The sequence below is a fragment of the Bactrocera dorsalis genome, chromosome 2 (assembly GCF_023373825.1).
Source record: "Bactrocera dorsalis isolate Fly_Bdor chromosome 2, ASM2337382v1, whole genome shotgun sequence".
Lineage (NCBI taxonomy): Eukaryota > Metazoa > Arthropoda > Insecta > Diptera > Tephritidae > Bactrocera > Bactrocera dorsalis.
Genome location: NC_064304.1, coordinates 5,361,599 through 5,383,208, shown reverse-complemented (window position 1 = coordinate 5,383,208; position 21,610 = coordinate 5,361,599). Strand labels below are relative to the sequence as shown.

The following is a 21,610-nucleotide window of genomic DNA, read 5'->3' as shown; positions in this document are numbered from 1 at the left end:
GTGTGAATTATGCGCAAGCAGCCACCGTTAACGGAAAGCAGCGTAAAAAAATAACCGTTATTTAGTTGCAAATATATAAATGTAAGCGCATAACTGTAGGCAATAAATATAAATTCACATTTTGTTACGAGTGTCCGAAATGGCGCTCGACATGCCAAAACGAACGCCATTGACAAAGCCAAAGTTTAATTGACGCGCCGCGGAGGGGGGACCAGCGGACTGTAGGCAGTGCGCGTTGCATAGTTGCACCTTTAAATGCCGCGCAGGGCTCACCGCGTGGCGCACAATGCGTGCGCTTTGCGACAACAACAACAAATTAGCATGTTGTTGCAGGCGCGCGTGTTGCATCGAATGGAAATGCCACCGATGCTTACGAAATTGTTGTAAATAAATATGCGCGCACAAAAAACACCGCACATACGTGTATCTGTGTGTGTGTTTTTGTGGAAAAGTACATAAAAATGCCAAAATGTCGCAGCCATGAAATTTATTGCCACACAAACGGGCACAACATTTGCATTCGCAATGCTGTGGCATTGTGCGCTGCATGCAGGCGGCATGTTGCATGTCGCATGTCGTTGCAAGCAGCGCACCGCCACGTCACAGTTGTGGTAATTGTGTGGAGCATGCAGCGCGCTTTATTTGAACATTAGAGTGCGTTGCCGCGATTCATTTATGTGTGTGTGTGTGTGAGTGTTGTCAGCATCCCGTGCGCTGTGTTGCCATTTAACTGTACATTTTGTGTGACTTTGACAACTAAATTTTGGCGGAAGCGCATTTCATTGCCGTGTTGCAGCGCATGCCTGCAACATTTCTCTTTTTTATGGCCGCGTGTTTCTGTTATTCTCATTCATGGCTTTCATGGAGTAAATGAACTTCAAAGTGTTTGTAAAATATTGCTTTTGAAATTTAAATTAATTCGAAGAAAATTGTGAAAAGGGGAGAACTGAATATATATTTCATTCATTATAACTGTTGGCTTTCCTTGGCTCCTATCTCTCCTACAACTATAACTTTCGTAGAATAGCTGAATAGTGCCAGTTCAAGGCAGACTGAAGGACTCGTTGTTTTTGTTGTATCGACAGAATCTTTTTTATTGAAACAGCCATATTAATTTTATGCTGTCTATATTTATCCTAATATCATGATGGCAATACCAGTTTGCGCACAGCATCAATCGTTTCCGGACGAACAAGTGATTTTTGATAACCTTTGCCTTGGCGTGATCTATAATGTAAAATACATTCATCAAACCATCGGTAAACACTGGTCCTGGATGGAGCTTAATGACCAAAACTTTATTTCAGTTTTTGAGCGAGATGAATTTTTTAAGTTACTGTAACCATTTATAGAGTATGTATAACATCAAAAAATATCAAACAAATATAGACTCAGCTTTATCCATCACATGTTTGTCGATTAAATATCTATAAATTGACAGTGACATACAAAATCTCTCTTTCTCAGAGTCTAATTGTAGGTTCTGCCTAGTTCAATGGCTTTGTAATTGCCCAGAATATCACTAGGTCTTGGAATCCATTACAGTTTATCGTTAAATAAGCCATTAGTATGAGATCAAGGCATTCCTTCAGTGTCTTCGATGAGACTCAATGAGACTGTAGTGATTTTAAGGCCGCTGGGCTATCTGTGTATATGAATACATTCCTTGTTGTGAACAATGTACTTCTCAGATCAACAATACTTTCTATAATTGATTTGATCCCCGCTTGGAAGACAATGCAGTGGTGTGGTAGACGGAAAACAATTTGGGTACCTAACTTTGCTGAAAAGATACCACCTCACTGTCGATTAACCAGTTTGGAACCATATATATAGATGCTTATCCCTTCATTATAGTGCTCCTAACCTCTTTCTCACAAGACAATATTGAGGACCGGGTTTCAGTTCCATTCCATAGGATTACGGATAATCTGTGTTATCGGCTTGAAATGGGAACTTACTCAATATCCAAGCATGTCACTTATTACAGGTCCTCAATAGACCAGATTCCCTCAGTTTGAGAACTGACTTCGCTGTCAGTTGCCTACAAAGCAATTGACAGTAAATATAAAGTGGAGTTTAGTGCCTGACTTGGGTCTTAAGGGCCCCACTGATGCATATACCAGTATATGATCCTTACAGATCCCGTGTATAAAGTTGAGTCTACCTAGTGATACGTTATTTGAATAAAAAAAAATCCAAAACTTAGCTTATAGAAAGTAGGACTCTTGGGACAATAACATCCTATGCCAAAATTTAACAATACCGACAGTTAAAATCGCTTAAAGAGTACTGTTTCTAAGGCAGTCGTGTGTGAGTTGGCAATTCGAAATTCCTACAGCCGAATATTTTTATTTTTATTATTTTTTTTTTTTTGAGAAGCCACGAAATTTTATTAAAACTTGCTCTGGATCAACTTGAAGTTCCTCCAAAAGGTCTACATACTCGCACAAGAGCAAAATGTCACTTCTCAAGCGACTTTCGAAACCACTTGAGCTTCAGCGAATCACCATACGCTGGCACTTACTTATGGAAAATCTGAAAATCCGACGTTGGCCCCATTCCGAGCAACTAAAGCAGTGCGAGGAGATCCTAATTACTAGGCAACTAAAAACGCCCGACTGAATAAGCCGACAAAGCAGACAGCCCAAAACAAACCCGCCACTTTAGCATACACCAGAATCCATCAACATCAACGGCAATAGCAGCAGCAGCAGCGGGAGCACCAGCTCGAGCTCGAGCTTGAACAGCGGCAAGCGGCACTTCATCTGCATATTCGCTGGCAAAACAAGAGCATAGTTGAACACCAGCTCGTTTGTGCTCGTGCTTTGGCAACAAACATTTCGCCGGCTGTCACGGTGTTTGTCAACCGAGAATAAGTCATTGCTGAGCGTTAGTCACAGCTAGCGCTTGAGGGCAGCGGGAGGTCACACAAACACACATGCGAGTGGGTGGGTGTGTGTTTGCTGGGAATGTGGCAGGTTGCGCGGGTAAATCTTTTCAACGAAAATAGGCCGCCTAATTAGGACAGTTCAACAAATCAAACATGCACACACACATGAGAGCGCATATATGAGTGCATGTGTGTGAGAGTGGGTAAGCAAAGCAAGGAGCAACCGGCTGGGAGTGCTGCTCTGCGGCGCTGAGGGAACACACACACTTGTTTGCTGTAATTAACAGAATATGAAGCGATTAAAACATGAAATGCCTGCACACACACGCAAGTGCATATTTGCATATGTATATGTATGTATGTATGATTGTATGTATGTATATGGGCCAAAAGAGCCAAAACGTGTATAGTAACTTGGAGTCGGAGAGCGCTGCGCATGAAATGCAATCTAAAAACCTGCTAGCCGAAATTAGTAGCAGCAGGGCAACAACAAAAACATAGGCAACAACAACAACAACAAAAAGGTAGTATATCATTTCAGCGCTAAAAACATTACAGTTGCATTTGTATGCACGTTGTTGCCACAGTTGGCGACAGTGGTCCCGCAAGCCACACGACGCTAAGGCCCGCTCACCACTCGCCACCGGGAGACCGACGCTGGCTGCAACGCGCAAGTGGAAAAGTGGAAAATGTCCCCATTTACATTGCCACGTTTACATTTGCTTAGGCACTCAAACCGGCGCACACACATGTGGCAATCATTTATGCATGTGTAAGTATGTGTGTTTGTCACACAGAAATGGTAGCAGTAAAGCATGTTGCAACGAAAATTTGCTGCTTCTACTTTATTTGCGCAAAATTAAAGCGACACACGAGTTTCGCCAGCAAAACGCTCGTATTTTTCCACAAGCGGTGGCCGAACCGTCAGCAATCTCCTCCATCACACACGTGCACACACACCTAGATACCTTAAAATTGCCAAAACTGTGAAACAATAGTTGCAGTGGCCATTCGAGTTTGGCTCCAAGTCGGACCCTGGCTCGGTGCCGCTTATTCGACGAGAAATTGTCAACTAACTTCGTCGAAGCTGTCGCTCATAAATCGTGGCAGCACAAACGTAGAAGGCAGCTTAATGATTACAGCCAACCTTACATACAGACGCCGTGACTGGGGCTCGGGGCAACAGCTGACCGAAAACCTTTCATACTTACAGTTGTATGTTTGTGCTTAGCTGCAGGGGTATTCAGGCAGTGGTGCGGCTGGGGCGAGTAACGGATGTACTGCTGTCAACATTTCAACTCAGCGCCATTTATGACCATTTCAAATGAACGTCATTAAGCTTTATGACGACCGTGCCACGTTAGTTGCCTCGTTTCCTTGATTGCTGCCGCTGCTGCTATTGCTGTTGTTATTGTTGCCATTTGCTTTTGTTGCTGCTATTGTTGTTGTTACTGTTGCCGTTTGCTGTAGGCACCCCGTTATGTCCTCTGACAAGATTATCCATATATTTGCCCAATTTTAGTGCTTGGTGAGTGCTTTAAGCGGGTGATTACTATTCCATAAACATTTGTGTGCACACACATACACACACGCCGCACAGCCAGACATATTTATGCCTTACAATTGCCAGAAACAACAATGCGCTCAGTATCAGTGCCCGAAATATCGAATCCCGAAAGCTTTGTGAGTATTAAAAGTTCGGTATTAAGCTTTTTTGATCGCAGCTTCTCAGTTAATCATTTTTATACCCTTTACAATGTATATCTAGTTTGACACGATGTTTGTAACACGCAGAACAAAACGTTGGATACCCTATAAAATATATATATAATAGGTCGGCGTTACGAGCTGAGTCGATTTGCCATGCCCGTCTGCCTATCCGTCCATCTGTCTTTATATGTATACGTGATCTGGTCTCTCAGTTTTTGAGATATCGTGCTGAAAATTTCCACACGTTCTTTTTTCTTCAAGAAACTGCTTATGTGCGGAAACGGCAGATATCTGACCACTATAGCATATAGCTGCCATACAAAGTGAACGATAGGAATCAAGTGCTTGTATGGAAAGCTCCTTCATTTTCTGAGATATCTTGAAGAAATTTTGCATAGATTATTATTTAAGGCTGCAATGCAATCTCCAAAGAAATTCTTCAGATCGGATAATTATAGCATATAGCTGTCATACAAACTGAACGATAGGAATCAGGCGCTTACATAAAAAGCTCCTCCATTTGATGAGATATCTGCGTGAAATTTGGTATGGGTTGTGACATAAAACAGTAATGTAATATCCAAAGAAATTGTTCAGATCGGATCACTAAAACATATAGCTGCCATACAAACTGACTGTTCAAAGTTCTTGCAACAAATCTTTTGTTTTTGTGAAGAGTGTTATAGCTTTCCTATTCTTAAAAGCCCTGCATCATTTTATTATCTAAAGAAATTGATCTTCATATAGTCCTTCGAAAAATTGTAAAATTATTGAAAAGCCCGACATCAAACGATCTACAACGGTAAATTATTTCAGTGATCACTAAAAGTAGATAACCAATCAAAGAGTTACCATTTTGTCCCGCAATTTATTGCAATCCCGAAAATACGAGTTGCTCCAACTGCTTCAGGCTTTAGCACCTTAATACACTGTACAAACACACACACACACTAAGTACACATGCACACACACAGATTCGTGTATGTAAATGCTTGTAAGCCGGTTAAACTGCTCCAAGTCAGCTTGTGTGACATTTAGTCGAGCAGTGAGCATTTTTGCTGCTGCTGGTTTGCTGTACTGATTTATCATCGTGTTGGAAAGTTACATGCATTCGATTGCACATATGTGTGTGTGTGTGTGTGTGCATAATATGCGTCCCAAAACTATTCGCTTAATCGGGCAACTTTAAATTTGTGGTTGCATCATTTGCGGTGGCCATTCAGAGTTTTGCACATTTCCAGACCGCAATACGCAACTCGAAGTAGTTAGTGGAAAATTATAGCAACAAAAATACATAATTTGTTGTTACTTTTGGTCGAATTTGCTGCATATGTTCTAAACTTATGGTACATAATTATCATAGTTAAGCATATATTTGCACATTTGCAAGTGAGAAAGGTCCAAAAGCTGCGAAAATTTTAATCTCTATATACGAAAACTGGATAAAACTCATCCAGAAACCTTTTTCGATTTTATAGGACGAAATTTTCGTGTTGTATAAAATAGAAATAGCCGAATGATTTTCTACTGGACTTGCACTCTTGTTCTCTGAGAGCGCTCATCAACAACTCGGTATAAAAGAACTTTGGGACGGCATTTCAAGCTCCTAACGTACAGCTGCATTGGTTTTCGGAAAATGCAAAAAAAAAAAAAATAGCTGAAAGCAGACTGCCTACCTCTCAATGTTATAATCGACCACAACACGTGCGAGATGGGATAGATACCGAGAGCTGAAGAGGGATACGAGACGCAGACAAACAAAAAGAGAGGGCGAAATGCGTGACTATGAAAAGCTTTACACGCTGGCCAATAGGGGTAATGCTCAAAAATTCAACGAAAAGGTATTGCAACTAACAAAACATTTCAAGACTGGAGCATACTCTTGTTGAACCCCTAGAGGTGATCTAGTGACTGATGCCCACAACATACTAAAATTATTGAAGGAACACTTCTCCAGCCTGCTGAATGGTAGAGAAAGCATAACGCGATGCGAGATGGCGAACCCGATTCCCCAATCAATGACTATGAATGGACGTCAACATTGCGCGACCGTGAAAAAGATCGAATAACAATTACCCGTCTGAAAAACAACAAAGCAGCGGGGGCCGATGCATTGTCGGCCGAGCTATTTAAATACGGCGGCGAAGAACTAATAAAGACAATGCATCAACTTCTTTGTATAATATGGTCGGACGAAAGGATCGGAATTTAAGTGTACTTAGCCAAATTTTTAAAGCGGGAGACCCCACAATCTGCGCCAATTACCGTGGGATAAGCCTCCTCAGCATCGCATATAAGGTTCTATCGAGCGTATTGTGTGAAAGATTAAAACACACCGTCAACAAACTGATTGGACCTTATCAGTGTGGCTTTAGACCTGGGAAATCGACAACCGACAAGATATTCACCACGCGCCAAGTCTTAGGAAAGACCCGTGAAAAGAGAAACGACACACACCACCTCTTCGTCGATTTCAAAGTTGCTTTCGACAGCACGAAAAGGAGCTGTCCGGAGTTGGTATCCCCGAAAACGAATAGCTGTGCACACTGACGTTGACCAATACCAAAAGTTCCGTCAAGAACCGGAAGGACTTCTCCGACCCGTTCAATAACAAACAAGGTTTCAGACAAGGCGACTCTCTATCATACGATTTCTTCATTCTGCTGCTGGAGAAAACAATTCCAGCTACAGATCTGCATAATCTGCTATAAGAGTGTACAAATGCTGACAAATGCCGTTGATCATTGGCCGTAACAACCGCGCGGTTAATTCTGCGTTCTCCAGGTTGTACAAAGAAGCGAAGCAAATGGGTCTGATAGTGAACAAGGGGAAGAGTAAATATCTCCTGTCATCAAACAGACAGTCGCGACTTGACTCCCACGCTACTGTTGACAGTCATAACTTCGAAGTCGTAGAGAGTTTCGTCTGACCTGGAACCAGCATTAACAGCAACAACAACGTCAGCTTCGAAATGTAGTCGCCCTGTCTGAAACCTCATTTGGTATCGAACGGCTCGAAGAGGTCTTTCCTGATCCTTCTTTATAATTTATCAGCACCTTAAAACTTTTTGGCGTCTATCAAAAAGAATACTTTTCAAAAATTAATGGAATTTTCCAATAAACACTTATCAATCGTTCAAGTAATACTAAAAATTTAGAACCATTTTTCAACCACATAAAAAATTAAAACCTTCTAACAGTTAGACGACACAAAACACATGTATTCCTCTGTACATATACATATCTATTAGAAGCTACACGTAACTGTTTGTTTGACGCTTTGTGACATTAATTGACATAAATAAATAATAAAGCTTGTTCGCGGAGCGGAAGCGACAACATTTAAACTTTCAAATTGACTGACAAACTAAAGCTCGTGCGCTGCTGGTAATGTGTGTAATCCCACAGACATACAAACACATATTCGTATATCCAACAGTGACATTTACAGCAGAGCAAACAAGCGAACGCGTGCCGACAGCGCGCTTACGAACCTGCGTTAAGGATGGCGCAGCGCAGCGGATGCTCCTAATTTCCAAATGTGTCAGTTACGAAAATGTTTGTCAACTGTAATGAATGTCAAAAAACGTTTAAAGCGCTGGCGTGCGCTGTCATTATGTGTGTGTGTGCCGTTGACAGTGCCCACTCAGCACGAACCGTCAATTGGACTCTCATCCTTGGCTGTCTTGCAGTGTAACAAAATACATGCCACGTACGTGGGAAGACGGTGACAAGTCGTGGCAACAACTCCACTAACAGCGTCTAGAAGTGTTCGTTTGTAGTTGAATGTCCACTCGTCGCAATGTCGAAAAGTCTTCAAGAATTTTGTCCACTTCATGTAGGTAGCGCTCAAGTTGGCAACTGCCGATGGTCGACGGCCGCCTGACAATCGCACAATGCCAATAAATACTTGCCCCACAATGACGCTGTGTATCTCATTCACACAACTTACAACTTGCAACTTCCAATACGACTTTTCTATTATTGCCTGCTTTGCACAGTTGCGAAGTTCTTTTCTTCGGTTCTTGTCTGAGTTAAAGTTACATCTCATCGGCAAGAGCGCGCAGTTGCTAAAAACCTGTCAATTTGTTAGCAACTCAAATTAAATTGTATTTGGTATGTGAGCAGAAGTTGCAAGTTCATCGCGCGCAGGAATTGCACAGTATGTGTGAATGTTCGGACGAAAGCCTACAGGAAATTTAATAAGAACTTGGTTGTATTATTCTTCAAACATATCCTGAGAGAAGTTATTGCTAAAATGTAGGGTATTAGTATCGAGTTACAGTTTGAAGAGGCAGCATTGCTACGGAACAATGAGAGATCGTTGTATAGAGTATCTGGTTAATTCTCCAGAGTTGAGATCTTATAAAATACTCATATTTTTTTCTGATTAGAGAAATAAAAACGACTACTTTAACCGACGGTTCTAAACTGTGTCAAGAATTGATGGTCTTCTTCTTGGAAAATTGTCTTCATTTCGATAGAGCCACAGTCTTGGAATTCACTAATCTAGTCATAGAATGGGCAGGATTCCTCTAACTGCTTTATCTTACACAGCTGCTCCCAGTGTAGAACATTTTTTTGGCAGTCTTAAAGGCATTCCCTTCTCTCTTTTAGTACATAACGAGGTTCACCTCCACACATGTTTCCAACAGGGTTGCTTAAGCCGCCGATTGCCAACTATGCGCTATAAGCAAATGTGAGAAAGTTTTAAAAACTTTACAGTGTTGAGCACAAAAGAATATGTGTGCCTTGAGTATGAGTATGAACTTTACGGTAACTCAGCAAATGCGAGAACGCCGATGTGGCAGCATGAGAGTCTGTCAAGGAAATGATTGCCGACGATGAAAAGGGCACATTGTACTGTCATAAATAAGCAACTTCAAAGTATAATTGGGCTGATGGAACTTGTGTTGAAGCAAAAAGAGCCAAACAATCTGCTTGCAACATTTCCTTTTGCGTTTTTTAAACGAGAATTGCCTCGAAGCAAAGTGCAGTGAAAGTCGGAGAATTTACTTATTTAAAACAATTGCGAACACAATTAACAGAAAATACAAAGCTGCAAATGTGGCAGCTTAAACTTTAGTACACAAAAACAAAAAAAAAAAACTCAGCTGTTGCAAGCAGAATTTAAAAGTTTGCATTTTTTAAACTAAAACACTGCCACATGCAAGCATTTTGCGATATTTCTGCAGCTTCTCACTTAACTGGCTCAGGCGCCGACGTCTTGCACAAGTCAATTAGGGGTATTGTGCGCAAAAATGCTATTTTGACCCTAAGAGAGCCACTGCAGTGCCGCAGCAACAGCCAGTTGCCACACAGCCGTCCAAAATAACAGCCAGTCATTTGGGAATAAAGCAGATTACTATATGCAACTGCAGATAAGTTGTGGAAAGCCAGTCAAGATGCTCTTTTGCTTGCCAAGAAATTTATTATACCGAAGAGTGACCAACGAATTGCGAAGTTGCCGCAACTCGGCATTGTTGCTGGACACGAGCATTTGCTTACCATAAATCATTGCTGCAATTCCTTGCTATTATGTCACTAAATGACCGCATTACAGCGTCTCAACTGAGAAATCGTTGAACTCGAAAGCCAAAGTTATAAATTTAAAGCGACAGGAATGAGACAGCGTGGTCTACATTGCGACGCTTGTGGGAAAATATGGCCGGATTACTGCCGCAGACAGTATATAAATATAATTTTATTTATCTTTTGTATGTTTAATATTTAAACGCATGTGGCATTTTTGGAGTCAGAGTGCGGCATGCCGACCAAAAGGTCGAAGATTATATTTTCCTGCGGAGAAAGTTTTTTTCTTGCACTGAGGAGGATTATTAGAAGCAAATAGTCAAAAAAAATTATGTTATCAAATTTTATTATGAAGGCATTTCAACACAAATTTGAGGTTGGGTCTCATAACGACCTGACGATATCAGTTTGCGCACAGAATTAATAATTTCCGGAACAACAACTGATTTTGGACGACCTTTACGTAATTGGTCTAGAAGTGGTGCAAGACTCTGATTGGATTCCGCATAACAACCATGAACACTGGTCCTTGATGGGACTTCATCGCTATATATATATATTAGTTCCATTTTTGGCGGAGAAGAACATTTTAAGTTACTATAAACAACACAAAAAGCGCCCGTATGTCAAAACGTACTGAGTATGTATTACAACAAATATATCAAACTTTACGATAAAGCTGTAAGTTGCCAGATTGAAACATTAGGGTTGCCAAATCTCGAAATATTAAGACAGCCTACGTATGAAGTTACAGTTGTGTGCAAAGTTTTCATTCCAATGTTTTAAACTAAATGTTCTTAAAACCCAATATGAGTGAGATCTGGTCATTAAAACAAGCATTTAATAGCCTTTATGAACTTCGGGAAAAATATTTGTAATTTTTTTTATAAAATGCATTGCATTAAACCTGCTTAATTTGGAAAAAAAATACAATCAAAAGCTATATATGTAAATACATGTATGTAAATATTACTCTAAAAACACCGGCTTTTTACTGCGAATAATGCGAAATGAATGACCCAAATTCGGTTAACCCACTACTAGGTGCAAACTTACTAAACAACAACAAAACCGTTATGCCCTCATTCCGCTTGCATTAGATAAATTGCAGTCGGCCAGAGATAGCGTCAATCTGCGCAGAGTGCTCAATGATCCACACTCAGCTCATTCACCCATACCCGGACGCGCCACCGGTAGTCCATAGATGCTATCACTTTTCCTTTGTTCCGTCGTTTTCGTTTCAACTTTTGGACTTTTTACTTTGCCACCTAACTTTAATTAAATAGCAAGCGTAATTAGTTCGCAATTAAATTAATTAAATATGCTGCTGTTTTTCACAAATTAAGTGTGTGCTTCGAAAAGTTTTCATGGCGCTGTTTATTTCTCTTTTAGTTTATGCTTTTTTCCTCGCTTTTAGTTCGACTTGTTGCATGTTTGTGAGTATTTTTTTGCTACAATTATTTGGTTGCATGTCTAATAGTGCGCTAACGGTTTTGTCAAATTAAACTCAATAGTTGTTCGTTTGAACAATTATTTACCAACTCAATTTGATTAAGCGCCTTTAAAGTGTAATTAAAAGGGTTTCGTTGAAATTGAGGAATGTTTGGGAGTAGTAGGGACATATCTGACTGCACTTTAAACGAACACTAGCTGAAGGATATTAATTATGTATGAGTTAAAGTAGTTTGGATCGAGAGAAATAAAAAAATTTGAGAGAATGTGCTCTCTTCGGAGCAAAGATTTTATGTGGCAATCGGCTGGTGAACCAACTTACTAGCCATACGACGTAATGAAAATCCAGAAGTATACACAAAGCTGCTCATAAAAATACGCCAGAAGCTAGCACCACACAGGGCGTCCACAAGCGAGACAGACATCTCTGGTGCAATAGGTAATGATGAAGTTCGGAAAGCAAGGCAAGTCAGTAGAAATCCTAAAGACAAAACACTTCGTACCATTAAGAAGCTGAAGCATATTCTCTGCAAATTGCGCAACAAGTCCTCAGAGGCGTTTCTGGTTGCTGCCAAACCAGAAGATCTAGTAAACAACTTTCTAGAGTTTATGACAGAATTATTCCATTTGAACTTAAAGCGCTACCTCCGGAAATGCTCAGACATTGTCATTTATCATCGCAATAATAATGTGCGGAAACCCGGAAAACCTGAACATCTGGTTAATTTTGTTACATCTTTTCGTGCTGGCGTGCCTTAAGGCAGTGCACTCGCCCCTGTGGTCTACATTCTTTATACAGCAGACCTTCCAGTGATCAACTGTGAATCCACAGTGATGGTAACCTATGCTGATGATACTGCACTGTTAGCATCAAGTGGTAACCCTTTCAATTCATTTCATTCAAATCTTGGGTAGTGCAGCGAATTCAAATTTAAAAGTAATTCAAATAAAGAAGTGAAGGCTCCTTTCTATGTAAGAAACGATGTTCTCCCCCGACATTAAAAATTGATTATTCTAAAGAAAACAATCGCAGAATGTACTTAATAAACATCAACAAATTATGGAACCGTCCAATGTGCATGGTTAGTGGAGATGTCCGCTTAATAGAGCGTCCATTTAATACAGCTTTGACTACATTTATCATTCCTGAATTGTTTTTACTATCCTATCTTCTAAGTTTGTTTGAACTGAACACAGTGTGCTAAATTTTGCTAAAATCGGTTCAGTACTTCAGGAGTCCATCGAGGACAAACAACGTGACAGTAATTTTTATAAATAAAGATATACTTAGGTTCTCCTGATTGGAAAAAGGAAGAAAATCAGATATTCCCCCTAAGAAATGCGACTTGATTCAGTTCTCTTCACGCTTCTCACCATAAATCTCTGCTATGACTGCGTAATTTATTTTTTATTCTGTCGTTTCTCGATACAACAATTTCCAGTGTCTCAGTGTGAGCTGAAACATACCCACTGCACACACCACGACCCCCGGTGTCATTAATAGCCATCTGCTCGATTTAAGGTAAAGATCAAAAGGCGAATCAATAGCAGAGCAAGCTCGTGTGCAAATAACTAACTGCCTGACCTGGTCAAGGTTGCACGTAAACGTAATAAAATCAAGCGAAGCCGAAGACAGCGAGAACAAAACGAAACCGAAAGACGGAGAATGAAGTAAACTAAATACAAAAACAATGTCAGCAGCAGGAAGCACAAGTAAATGTCTTTTGAGTCTTTTGATCCGTAGGTTGATGGCATAAAAATAAGTGGACAAAGAACTTGTAAATCTGTGGCAGAGCCGAGAGCGAAAAGCAAGACAAAAAATAGTACACAAATGACAGATAAACATAGTGGTACAACAACTAAAGGGCTGAAGAGCTGAAGACGGGCACTGGAGTTAGTAGTAGTAGGGCAGCTAGGGCAAGCGCCGGGGGGCGACGTCAACAGCTGACGAGGATAATCGACTAGCCGTTCGCCAACAGGCCATTATGCGCGCTTACAAAACACACACAGGCGATGCATGAGAAACTTAATGACGATGATAAAGTGGAGGAGAACAGCAGGTAATAAATTTCATTTCGCCTGATATGGGCAATTAAGGAACAATTTTGCAGTTGAATGAATAATAAATAAATTACCGACACACAAACCAGCTCGAGAGCAGGTGAGCGGCGAGTATGGGTGGCGCAAGCGAAGGCGGAGGCAAAAGATAACATCGAAATGTGCACAACAAAAATACTGGCAAATTACACACATAGGCACACAAACACAAGCGTGTAGTGACAATCAAGTGAATTTGCAATTTGTGAGGTTATGTACTAAAAATTTATTTGCGTAGGCGGCGCCATAAATGCAAATCTGAAGCTGGCTGGGGGATGTTGAAGAGGTGTATTATGGATATGCATGAATATGTGCGCGCTCCTGCCAGTTTGAGCCTGAGATATTCATCAGAGTTGTCTTGGTTTGTCAGTCGGTCTAACTGTGCATGATTGTTCTGAATGTGTGAGTGTGTGCGTGTGTTTGAGCGGCATCCCGGTCATTGTCGTCACACTCAGACGCGATGCGATGTCTTTCACCGCATCTACATGCAGCAGCCCCCCAGAGAATTCACCTTCAACATATTCGCAAGTAAGACACACACACACATACATACTCGTCGACCAGCAGTCAAACCATGTGAAATAGATATAAATCACAAAATTTTGAAGACGGACATTAATTTGCCTTGAAGTTGAAGTTATTGCCATTTCTGTTGTTATTGTGGTTTGCTTAGTTGTTGTTGTTGGCGCTCTGCAGATTTTACATAATAAATCAAGCTTAAAACTCAACAGCAACAGCAGTAGCGGCGGCGGCGGCGGTGGTAGATGGTGCGCCCACATGTTGGCGTCGACTGTCGGTTGTTGTCATGCAGCATTGTTGTTGCTGTTGTTTTTGTTATATATTAGCTGCTGTAGTTCGTCTGCACAGTCTCCTGCCGGGGTTTGTTGTGGTTTCATGCAATTTGCGTGCATGTGTGTGTGTGAGTGAGTGTGTGTTGTCATGCTGTTGATGGAATCGTGTGTGATGGAGCGTGATTTCTGCGTCACTGATGCTGTGATTCATAGTAAGGCAATCTCGTCGAAGCCATGCTGCTTCAGTCATACATATTTACATACATATGTAGCCACAGCGTGTGAGGGTTGAGGTCTGCGGTGAGGCGAAACTTTCATAAATAAATCAATAGCATTTTAATTACCTGTTCGATTCGTATGAAAGTCATAGTTGGCGCATAGAAAATAGCAGCTGGCTAGCTTGTAATTGTAAAGTCGGTTTAAGAGGCTATTTTCAACATAAACTCGAGCTAAAAGTTGGGTCTTTCAGAACTACAGTCAAGTTTTTCAAACACATTGGGAAGCTGAGATAAATTTTGATTTTTTTCTAACAAATTTTTTGTTATTTGGTGTTAATAACAGTGACTTAAAAGGTTCGCTACAAACTCAAGTTTAAGGTAGAGTGTTTGTGGCGAACTCTTAAGTGTTCTCATTGAGAATCCAACAAGTTTTATAAAACAGAATAGAAATTCTCGGAAGTGGGGAAAGTTCTCTGAGCGCCATTCACTTGAGATTGGCCAGAAACGATTCTTATACATATGGCTCAAGCAGCTCACGACTTCCAGTCTTAGAAAAAGTATCCTCTGGGTAGCCAAAAAAACATCCATTTGAAAGCGAGCCAAAATGAAAAGGCGAATCGTCCTTTCCCGTGATTATGTGCTAGGCTTGGAATCGATCCGCCACGTAAAAACTCTAATAAAAGGAACACAAAAGCCGTGCTATAACCGCGTATGCGGCGTCTACGTCAATAAGGAAAGAATAAGTGGCGTACTCACCGGTGTCGAATAAGGATGCGCTGTCAAACGTATGCCATCGGTTTCCAATTGTTCACGCAACACTATATCCAGCTCGTTCGGTGGCGTCTCGCACAGAATCTCCATACTGCCCGATAGCGAGCTCGGATCGTTCAACATGAAATAAACGGAAGCGGCACCTTTTTCACGCAATTGCCGTATACTCTTCAACAACTTGTGGCGATGCACGGGGTTTTCCACGCCAATAGCATCCAAATCGGGATCGCCGACCTGCTTGCAAATCTCTAAATCATCATAGCCATTATCCAGAAAGCTCTCCGCATATTGCGACAGGCCAAGGGCGCGTAGCCACTCGCAAACGATATTGCTAACGGCCATTGTGTGTGCGGCAAGTTCGCAGGCGAGCGATTAACGGTGTACAGTGAACACACACACACACAGTGCAATGCCACACGAACAGGTGCCTTGGGAGGTCGGACGCTAATGGCGCGAAGTTTTGTACCCGAGTTGTTGATGTGCGAATTTAGCGTGTATGCGGCAATTAACGCGCTACAAAATGTCGAAATGGGACCAATTTACGCGCGCGTAATTATTGTTGACGGTCGGTTTGCTCGGTTGGTCGTTTGCCCCGTTGGGTCGGGTTGGCTGGTGGGACGCGTGTATATTGGCGCGCTCACATGTGGCAGCGCGCGCGCTTGTAACGTAAGCGGTGGCGCGACGCGGCTTGTTGCACTCGCACGATAATAACACTTTATATTATTTATTTCACTAATTTTGCACTTAAATTTCGTAAATTCGTTTATTTTTATTTGTATTGTTGCGCGCTATGGCCGCGCGCAGTTGCACTGTTAGGCGGCAGTAGTCACTTGGCTGCTAGGCGCACATGCACACAGTCACGCGCAAGGGGCAACTTTTAATGGACATTGCTGGTAAATGTTGCACGGCATGCAATTTCCGCGAAAATATTTTCATTTACCGTTTCGTCGTTTGTCGGGGTGGCGCGTCAAGGGGCGTTGCACATTTCGTTTTGGCGCTACTTGATATTTTTCTTTTTTTTTGCTTTGCTTTGTGCCACTGTTTGGGGAAATCTTTGCTTGCGCGCTAATTCACCTGGCGCATTTTTCGTGCAACTTTATTTTCGCTTTTACTACATAAGTGGCAGTTTAAATCAATTTGGCAGCAAACACTTGAACACACACATTTCTATCGTTAAAATCGCTGCAATTTCGCTTAAGCACCGCGGCGCGCACACACACTAACACTTGCGCGCTGGGGCAGGAAGAAAGCGATTTTCGTAGGCGCATTAAGGAACAAATGCCAATTGGCAGTGGTGCTTTGCTAAAACACTTTCAGTTGTTATTGTTGTTGCGCGTTTTATAATTCTTTCGAACACGATCTAGCGCTTAGCGTTTTTTCGCTTCGTTGTGTAGTAGCGCGCTCGTTATGCGCAGCTTTAATGGCAGCGCTCATAAGATTTCACAAACGCGCGTACAAACATAAAAATTTACAACACTCTTGTTTTTGGTGGCATGTGGCAGGAATGTGTTGCTTTGCCTTAAATGGCATTAAACTCAATGAAGATCCGCGCACAAACGGTTGACCTGCCAAACGGCACTTACAGCTTAGGCTACACTGTGGCACATACACACACATACGTGCATGTCGCGGCGACTTACGCGTCACGGTGTTTCATTCAATTTCGCACTTTTCTTGATAACTGTATATGTGCCCGCTTGCCACTCGCAGTCGGTCGCGTTGCTAATAAAAATAATCGTAAAATTATGTATTTGCATAAGTAGTCACTTTCCAGACACGTTCGCCGCGTAATTACATTCACTTGTTTTTATTTTTTTTTTTAATATTCCACCACGATTCTCAAAAACGACTCGTGCACTGATCCTTACATTTTCTCAACACGCGCCGACTGTCATCACAAACACTACCAAACGCTTCGACGGTCACGGCCAGACTACTGCTGAGAAGACGGCTACGGCCACGTCTCTCACAGCCATTTTCGCTCTAACACAGGTTCATCTTCAGAGCGTATCCTCTACCGCGCGTTGTTGTTGCTGCCGTTGCTTTGACTGTTTCTCTGCTGCTGATAATGCCGCCACTGTGCGCTCAGCTGCCTGCTTGCGCACTCCGTTTGATGCACTGCAATGAGAAAGAGAGAATGAGTGTGAGAGATTTGTGTGTAGCTGGCTTGATTCAAGGGTTGACTTCTTGCACATGCACATTGTGAGAACTAAATGTTTTTAAGTGGCAATGAAAAATGTTCATTTAACCTATTTTGACAAGGACGCAGGCCAACTGCGCCCAACCAGCCATTGACTTAAATGAATGTAAATTAATATTTATGCGAAATCAAAAAGTCCCAAATTCTCTAAATTCTGGGGTCAAGCAGAAGTGTTAAATTTTATGTCTGTCAATTGTTGAAGTCGCACATTTCGATAAATTCAAATAAATATGCTGCAGCGCATATTAATAAACACAGTTATGTTCCCAGGCTACTGACTGTCGAAGCCGAAGATATGCTTGATATGTTACAGTGGTTCAGTATTGGATGAAAATTGAGTATTGAGATGGGAAAAAACAACTTCTTTGTAAAATTATCGACGACAACACAAAAGAAGTCTGCAGTAAATGTAGTTTTTGTGCGGGATTGTTGTCGGTTTCATTAATTTTGCTTTACTCTATCACAGATGATCTCAAGTAAAACTTTCAGAAGAAACATTTCTGTCTTTTATCTCCATCACCTTTCGAATTTGGTCTTTCTGTGGTCTTTCAATGGCGGCTTCTGTGGTTCAAAGCTATTGATCTCGACTATCCTGTTGCTCAAATAAGACATTTACACTGAAAACATTGTTAATCTGGGATCTCTCAGCTCAGCGTTCTGTAAAGAATGTGTTTCGCGAGCTTCGCTCAACTTATGGTCAACATAATCGGCATACTGAACGTACTATTCGCAACACCATCACCCATCTTGAGACCCAGCATTCATTATTGGATAATATTCGACCGAATTGACCACGTTCAGCACGCAGTGAGGAAAATATAGCAGCCGTAGTGAGAGCCCAGAGTTTACACGAGGATTGTGAATAGTCGATTCGACGCTGTTCGCAACAACTCGGACTGACGTATGGGACGACTTGGCGCATCTTGAGTGAGATCTTAAATTGAAAGCATAAAAAAAAAAAATAGAAGACGCTCGACCTTCCCAAGCGACATTGCTACGCTCTACGGGCACTTGAAAAGTTTCAAGAAGATCCGACGTTTTTGAGCCAAATTTTGGCCGCATTTGGAACGAAGAGCAACTGAAGAGATTCAAGAGCGCCATTTTATCCCTAAAAGGCAACGGTTTGGTGTGATTTGTGAGTCTGTGGAACCATCAGTCCATACTTCTTCAAAAATTATGCCAGTGAGTACGTAACCAACAATGGCGACAGTTATCGCGCCATTATAACCGACTACACTTCCCACACATCGCATCAATCAATAGATTCATTGAGAGAACACTTCGGTGAGCAGATAATTTCACGTTTTGGACCGATCGATTGGCCACCAGTGTCATGTGATATCATAACGTTAGACTTTTTCCTCTGGGATATTCAAAGTCTAAAGTCCATGCGGATAATCCCGCTTCGATTCAGGTCATGAAGCAAAACATCATGCACGTCATTCGGCAGTTACTAGTCGAAACGCTCGAACGAATCGAAAATTGGACTTAACAGAAGGACTATCTGAGACGTAGCCGTGGCCACCATTTGAAAGAGATAAATTTCAATAAATAAATACCAAAGAATGTTCTTTGGAATGATAATGGACATTCCCTATTAAGTTTGAAGTTTTTCTGCCTTTTCTTTAAAAAAGTAGGGAATCTCAAAATGGATCACCATTTAGTTATGTGTAAAAAACCGTTTTCCAAATAATGGTCGTACAAGTATTCATGATAGTAAGTCTTCACATGAGCTGGCCATAATTGGTGAAAAATGTGATATTTAGGAAACCTATTTTTTAGTGTAATACACCTTCAAAAAACAAGACTTAAAAAATTCTAAAATTTATCTACACTTTTAACACTTGCATTACACTGTACATCACCCACAAAATTAAACAGAAAATTCCCAAGAACTAACAAAACCCACAACATTAAAATCATATCAATATCAACATAACAATCATCATCTTCATTACAGCAAACAGCCAAGAAGGAGCTGCACCCATGTACCCACACACATGTCTAGATATGTACATACATATGTACATAGTCAAAATACATTTGAAAATTATACAAATAACACCAAAATTAATTAAGTTCATTCATTTCGAACAAATATTAGTGGAGAAATAATCTTGAAAGGCCAAAACTTCAGAGTTTCCATGCACACATACACACAAGCATTACGAAGCATATGAGTACATGCGTTCGTAGCTGCGCTAACTGTTATTTCCAATGGCAAATAGAACAGCATACGAGTATCGAAGACATTTATTGATTTCGATCGCATGCCAGCAGCTCATTGTGAGCGAACAGCGCTCAAATTGCCAAAGCATGCCACTTTTCAAAGCGACCAAACGTGCAACATCACACACATAACGGCATAGCTAGAGATATGAGTTTGGTTGCATGTGTTAGCACCCCCCTCGAGGGGGCGCAGCAAGCGACTGTGTGTCTCGGGCACACACTACTCCGCTATTTGTTTGTATGTGCTCATATGGGGAATCCACATTCGGGCACTCGAACCTTGTGTCGTGAGTCCATACGCATACCGCTCGCCCGATTTGGTTGTTGTGTGAAAATCACACTTAGCTCAACACACTGGCGGAGGCTTGGCGGTGGGCATAATTGATAGTATCATTAGTTATGAGGTGTGTGCTTGCGCCGAGATGATAACAGCGCCAATCATTATTGCTGGCGCTCAGTCTAAATGTGCGCTTACGGCGCGAGCGTGAGCATAAAATATAATAAAAATCAATGAGCTCAATTAATTAAGAATATTGTTGTAAGAAGGTTCACCTTTTGAGGTAAGAAAATTTTGGAAAGAATATATAAATTTGTTGCAGTTTTGTAGTAAGAAGAGTTCTCTGGGTTTAAGATCATGAGCACATAATAGGGTTTCCTCTAGAGCACAGTTCGAGCACACAACTGTAAAGCAGTCAATTTCACCACTAAACCACCTTGGACCCTCTTTTTGAGCGCCCTCTATTACTGCTTATAATACTTTTTTTCTCGCTGACACTTGAGGCTATGAAAAACTATTCACAAACAAACCTCACACAGCCAACAATCAAGTTTGAACCCATCGCAACGGCGTGACATTCACAAAATACCAAATTAATTAAAGAATTTAATTAAATGACAACTTTTGACTTCAGCAAATATATTCAAAGTTAATTTTATCTTATTTCGCGGTTTTTTCAGGTTTTCACCTTCGCTTCAGCGCCACAAAAGCGTTTATGCCACACAAGAGATGCCATGGTGATGATAAAGCTGAGCAACTAAATACTCGAGAAAAAAATAATAAAAGATAGAATTAAATATACGCGAAAGCAATTATTGGTTGCGCTTGAAGCAATATTGCGGAAAATACGAGTGAAGCTTTAAGAGTCAGTGACTTTTCAAATAACTGTGGGTTATGACTAATTATTTCGCACACTGGACAAGGCTCAATAACAGAGATCAATAAAAGCCTGAAAAAAATACTACTCGATTACATTAGATAGAAAATTGAGATTTTCCACTGTGACCTATGGTCTATTGTGTCCTCTCATATATCACATATGGTCACAAAGGTCCAGTATTCTAAAAGATTTCAGGAACCTGCTGGGTGCGACTGAGGTAATGTGATTCCTGTCCACATAGAAGGATCCTAGAGTTTTCATCCTGCTATTACGTTTCTTTCCAGTTCCATGTCGGCAACCAACTGCCAGAGACTATGCACATGTTGGACAAGTGCTTCCTGAGCATGCAGTGCCCTGTATATAACGTGACAAGGAGACGGACTTTGTCTCGTAATAAGTTGATAGTATCATTAAACCTTGTAAGGTCTGTCTCCTCTATACGGAGTAACTCCTTTTTAGTGTGGGACCCCACCACAATGAAAGGACGCTGTCGAAGGAGATCGTTCAGATCTTTTGCTCTGGTTGTATGAAACCATCCTACCTAATACTATTCAGACAACA

The 21,610-nt window shown here is 41.2% G+C and overlaps 1 protein-coding gene across 3 annotated transcripts in view; it reads right to left on the bottom strand.

The window, feature by feature from the left end:
* Nucleotides 1-21,610, bottom strand: part of LOC105233611 (sterile alpha motif domain-containing protein 5) — a 366,548-nt gene that overhangs the window by 259,340 nt on the left and 85,598 nt on the right. For all 3 annotated transcript variants that reach the window (XM_049446975.1, XM_049446973.1, XM_049446974.1), the window contains exon 2: nt 15,449-17,581. In XM_049446975.1, coding sequence (XP_049302932.1) covers nt 15,449-15,805 — 357 coding nt within the window. In that variant the 5' untranslated portion in view covers nt 15,806-17,581. The remainder of the gene's footprint in view (nt 1-15,448; nt 17,582-21,610) is intronic.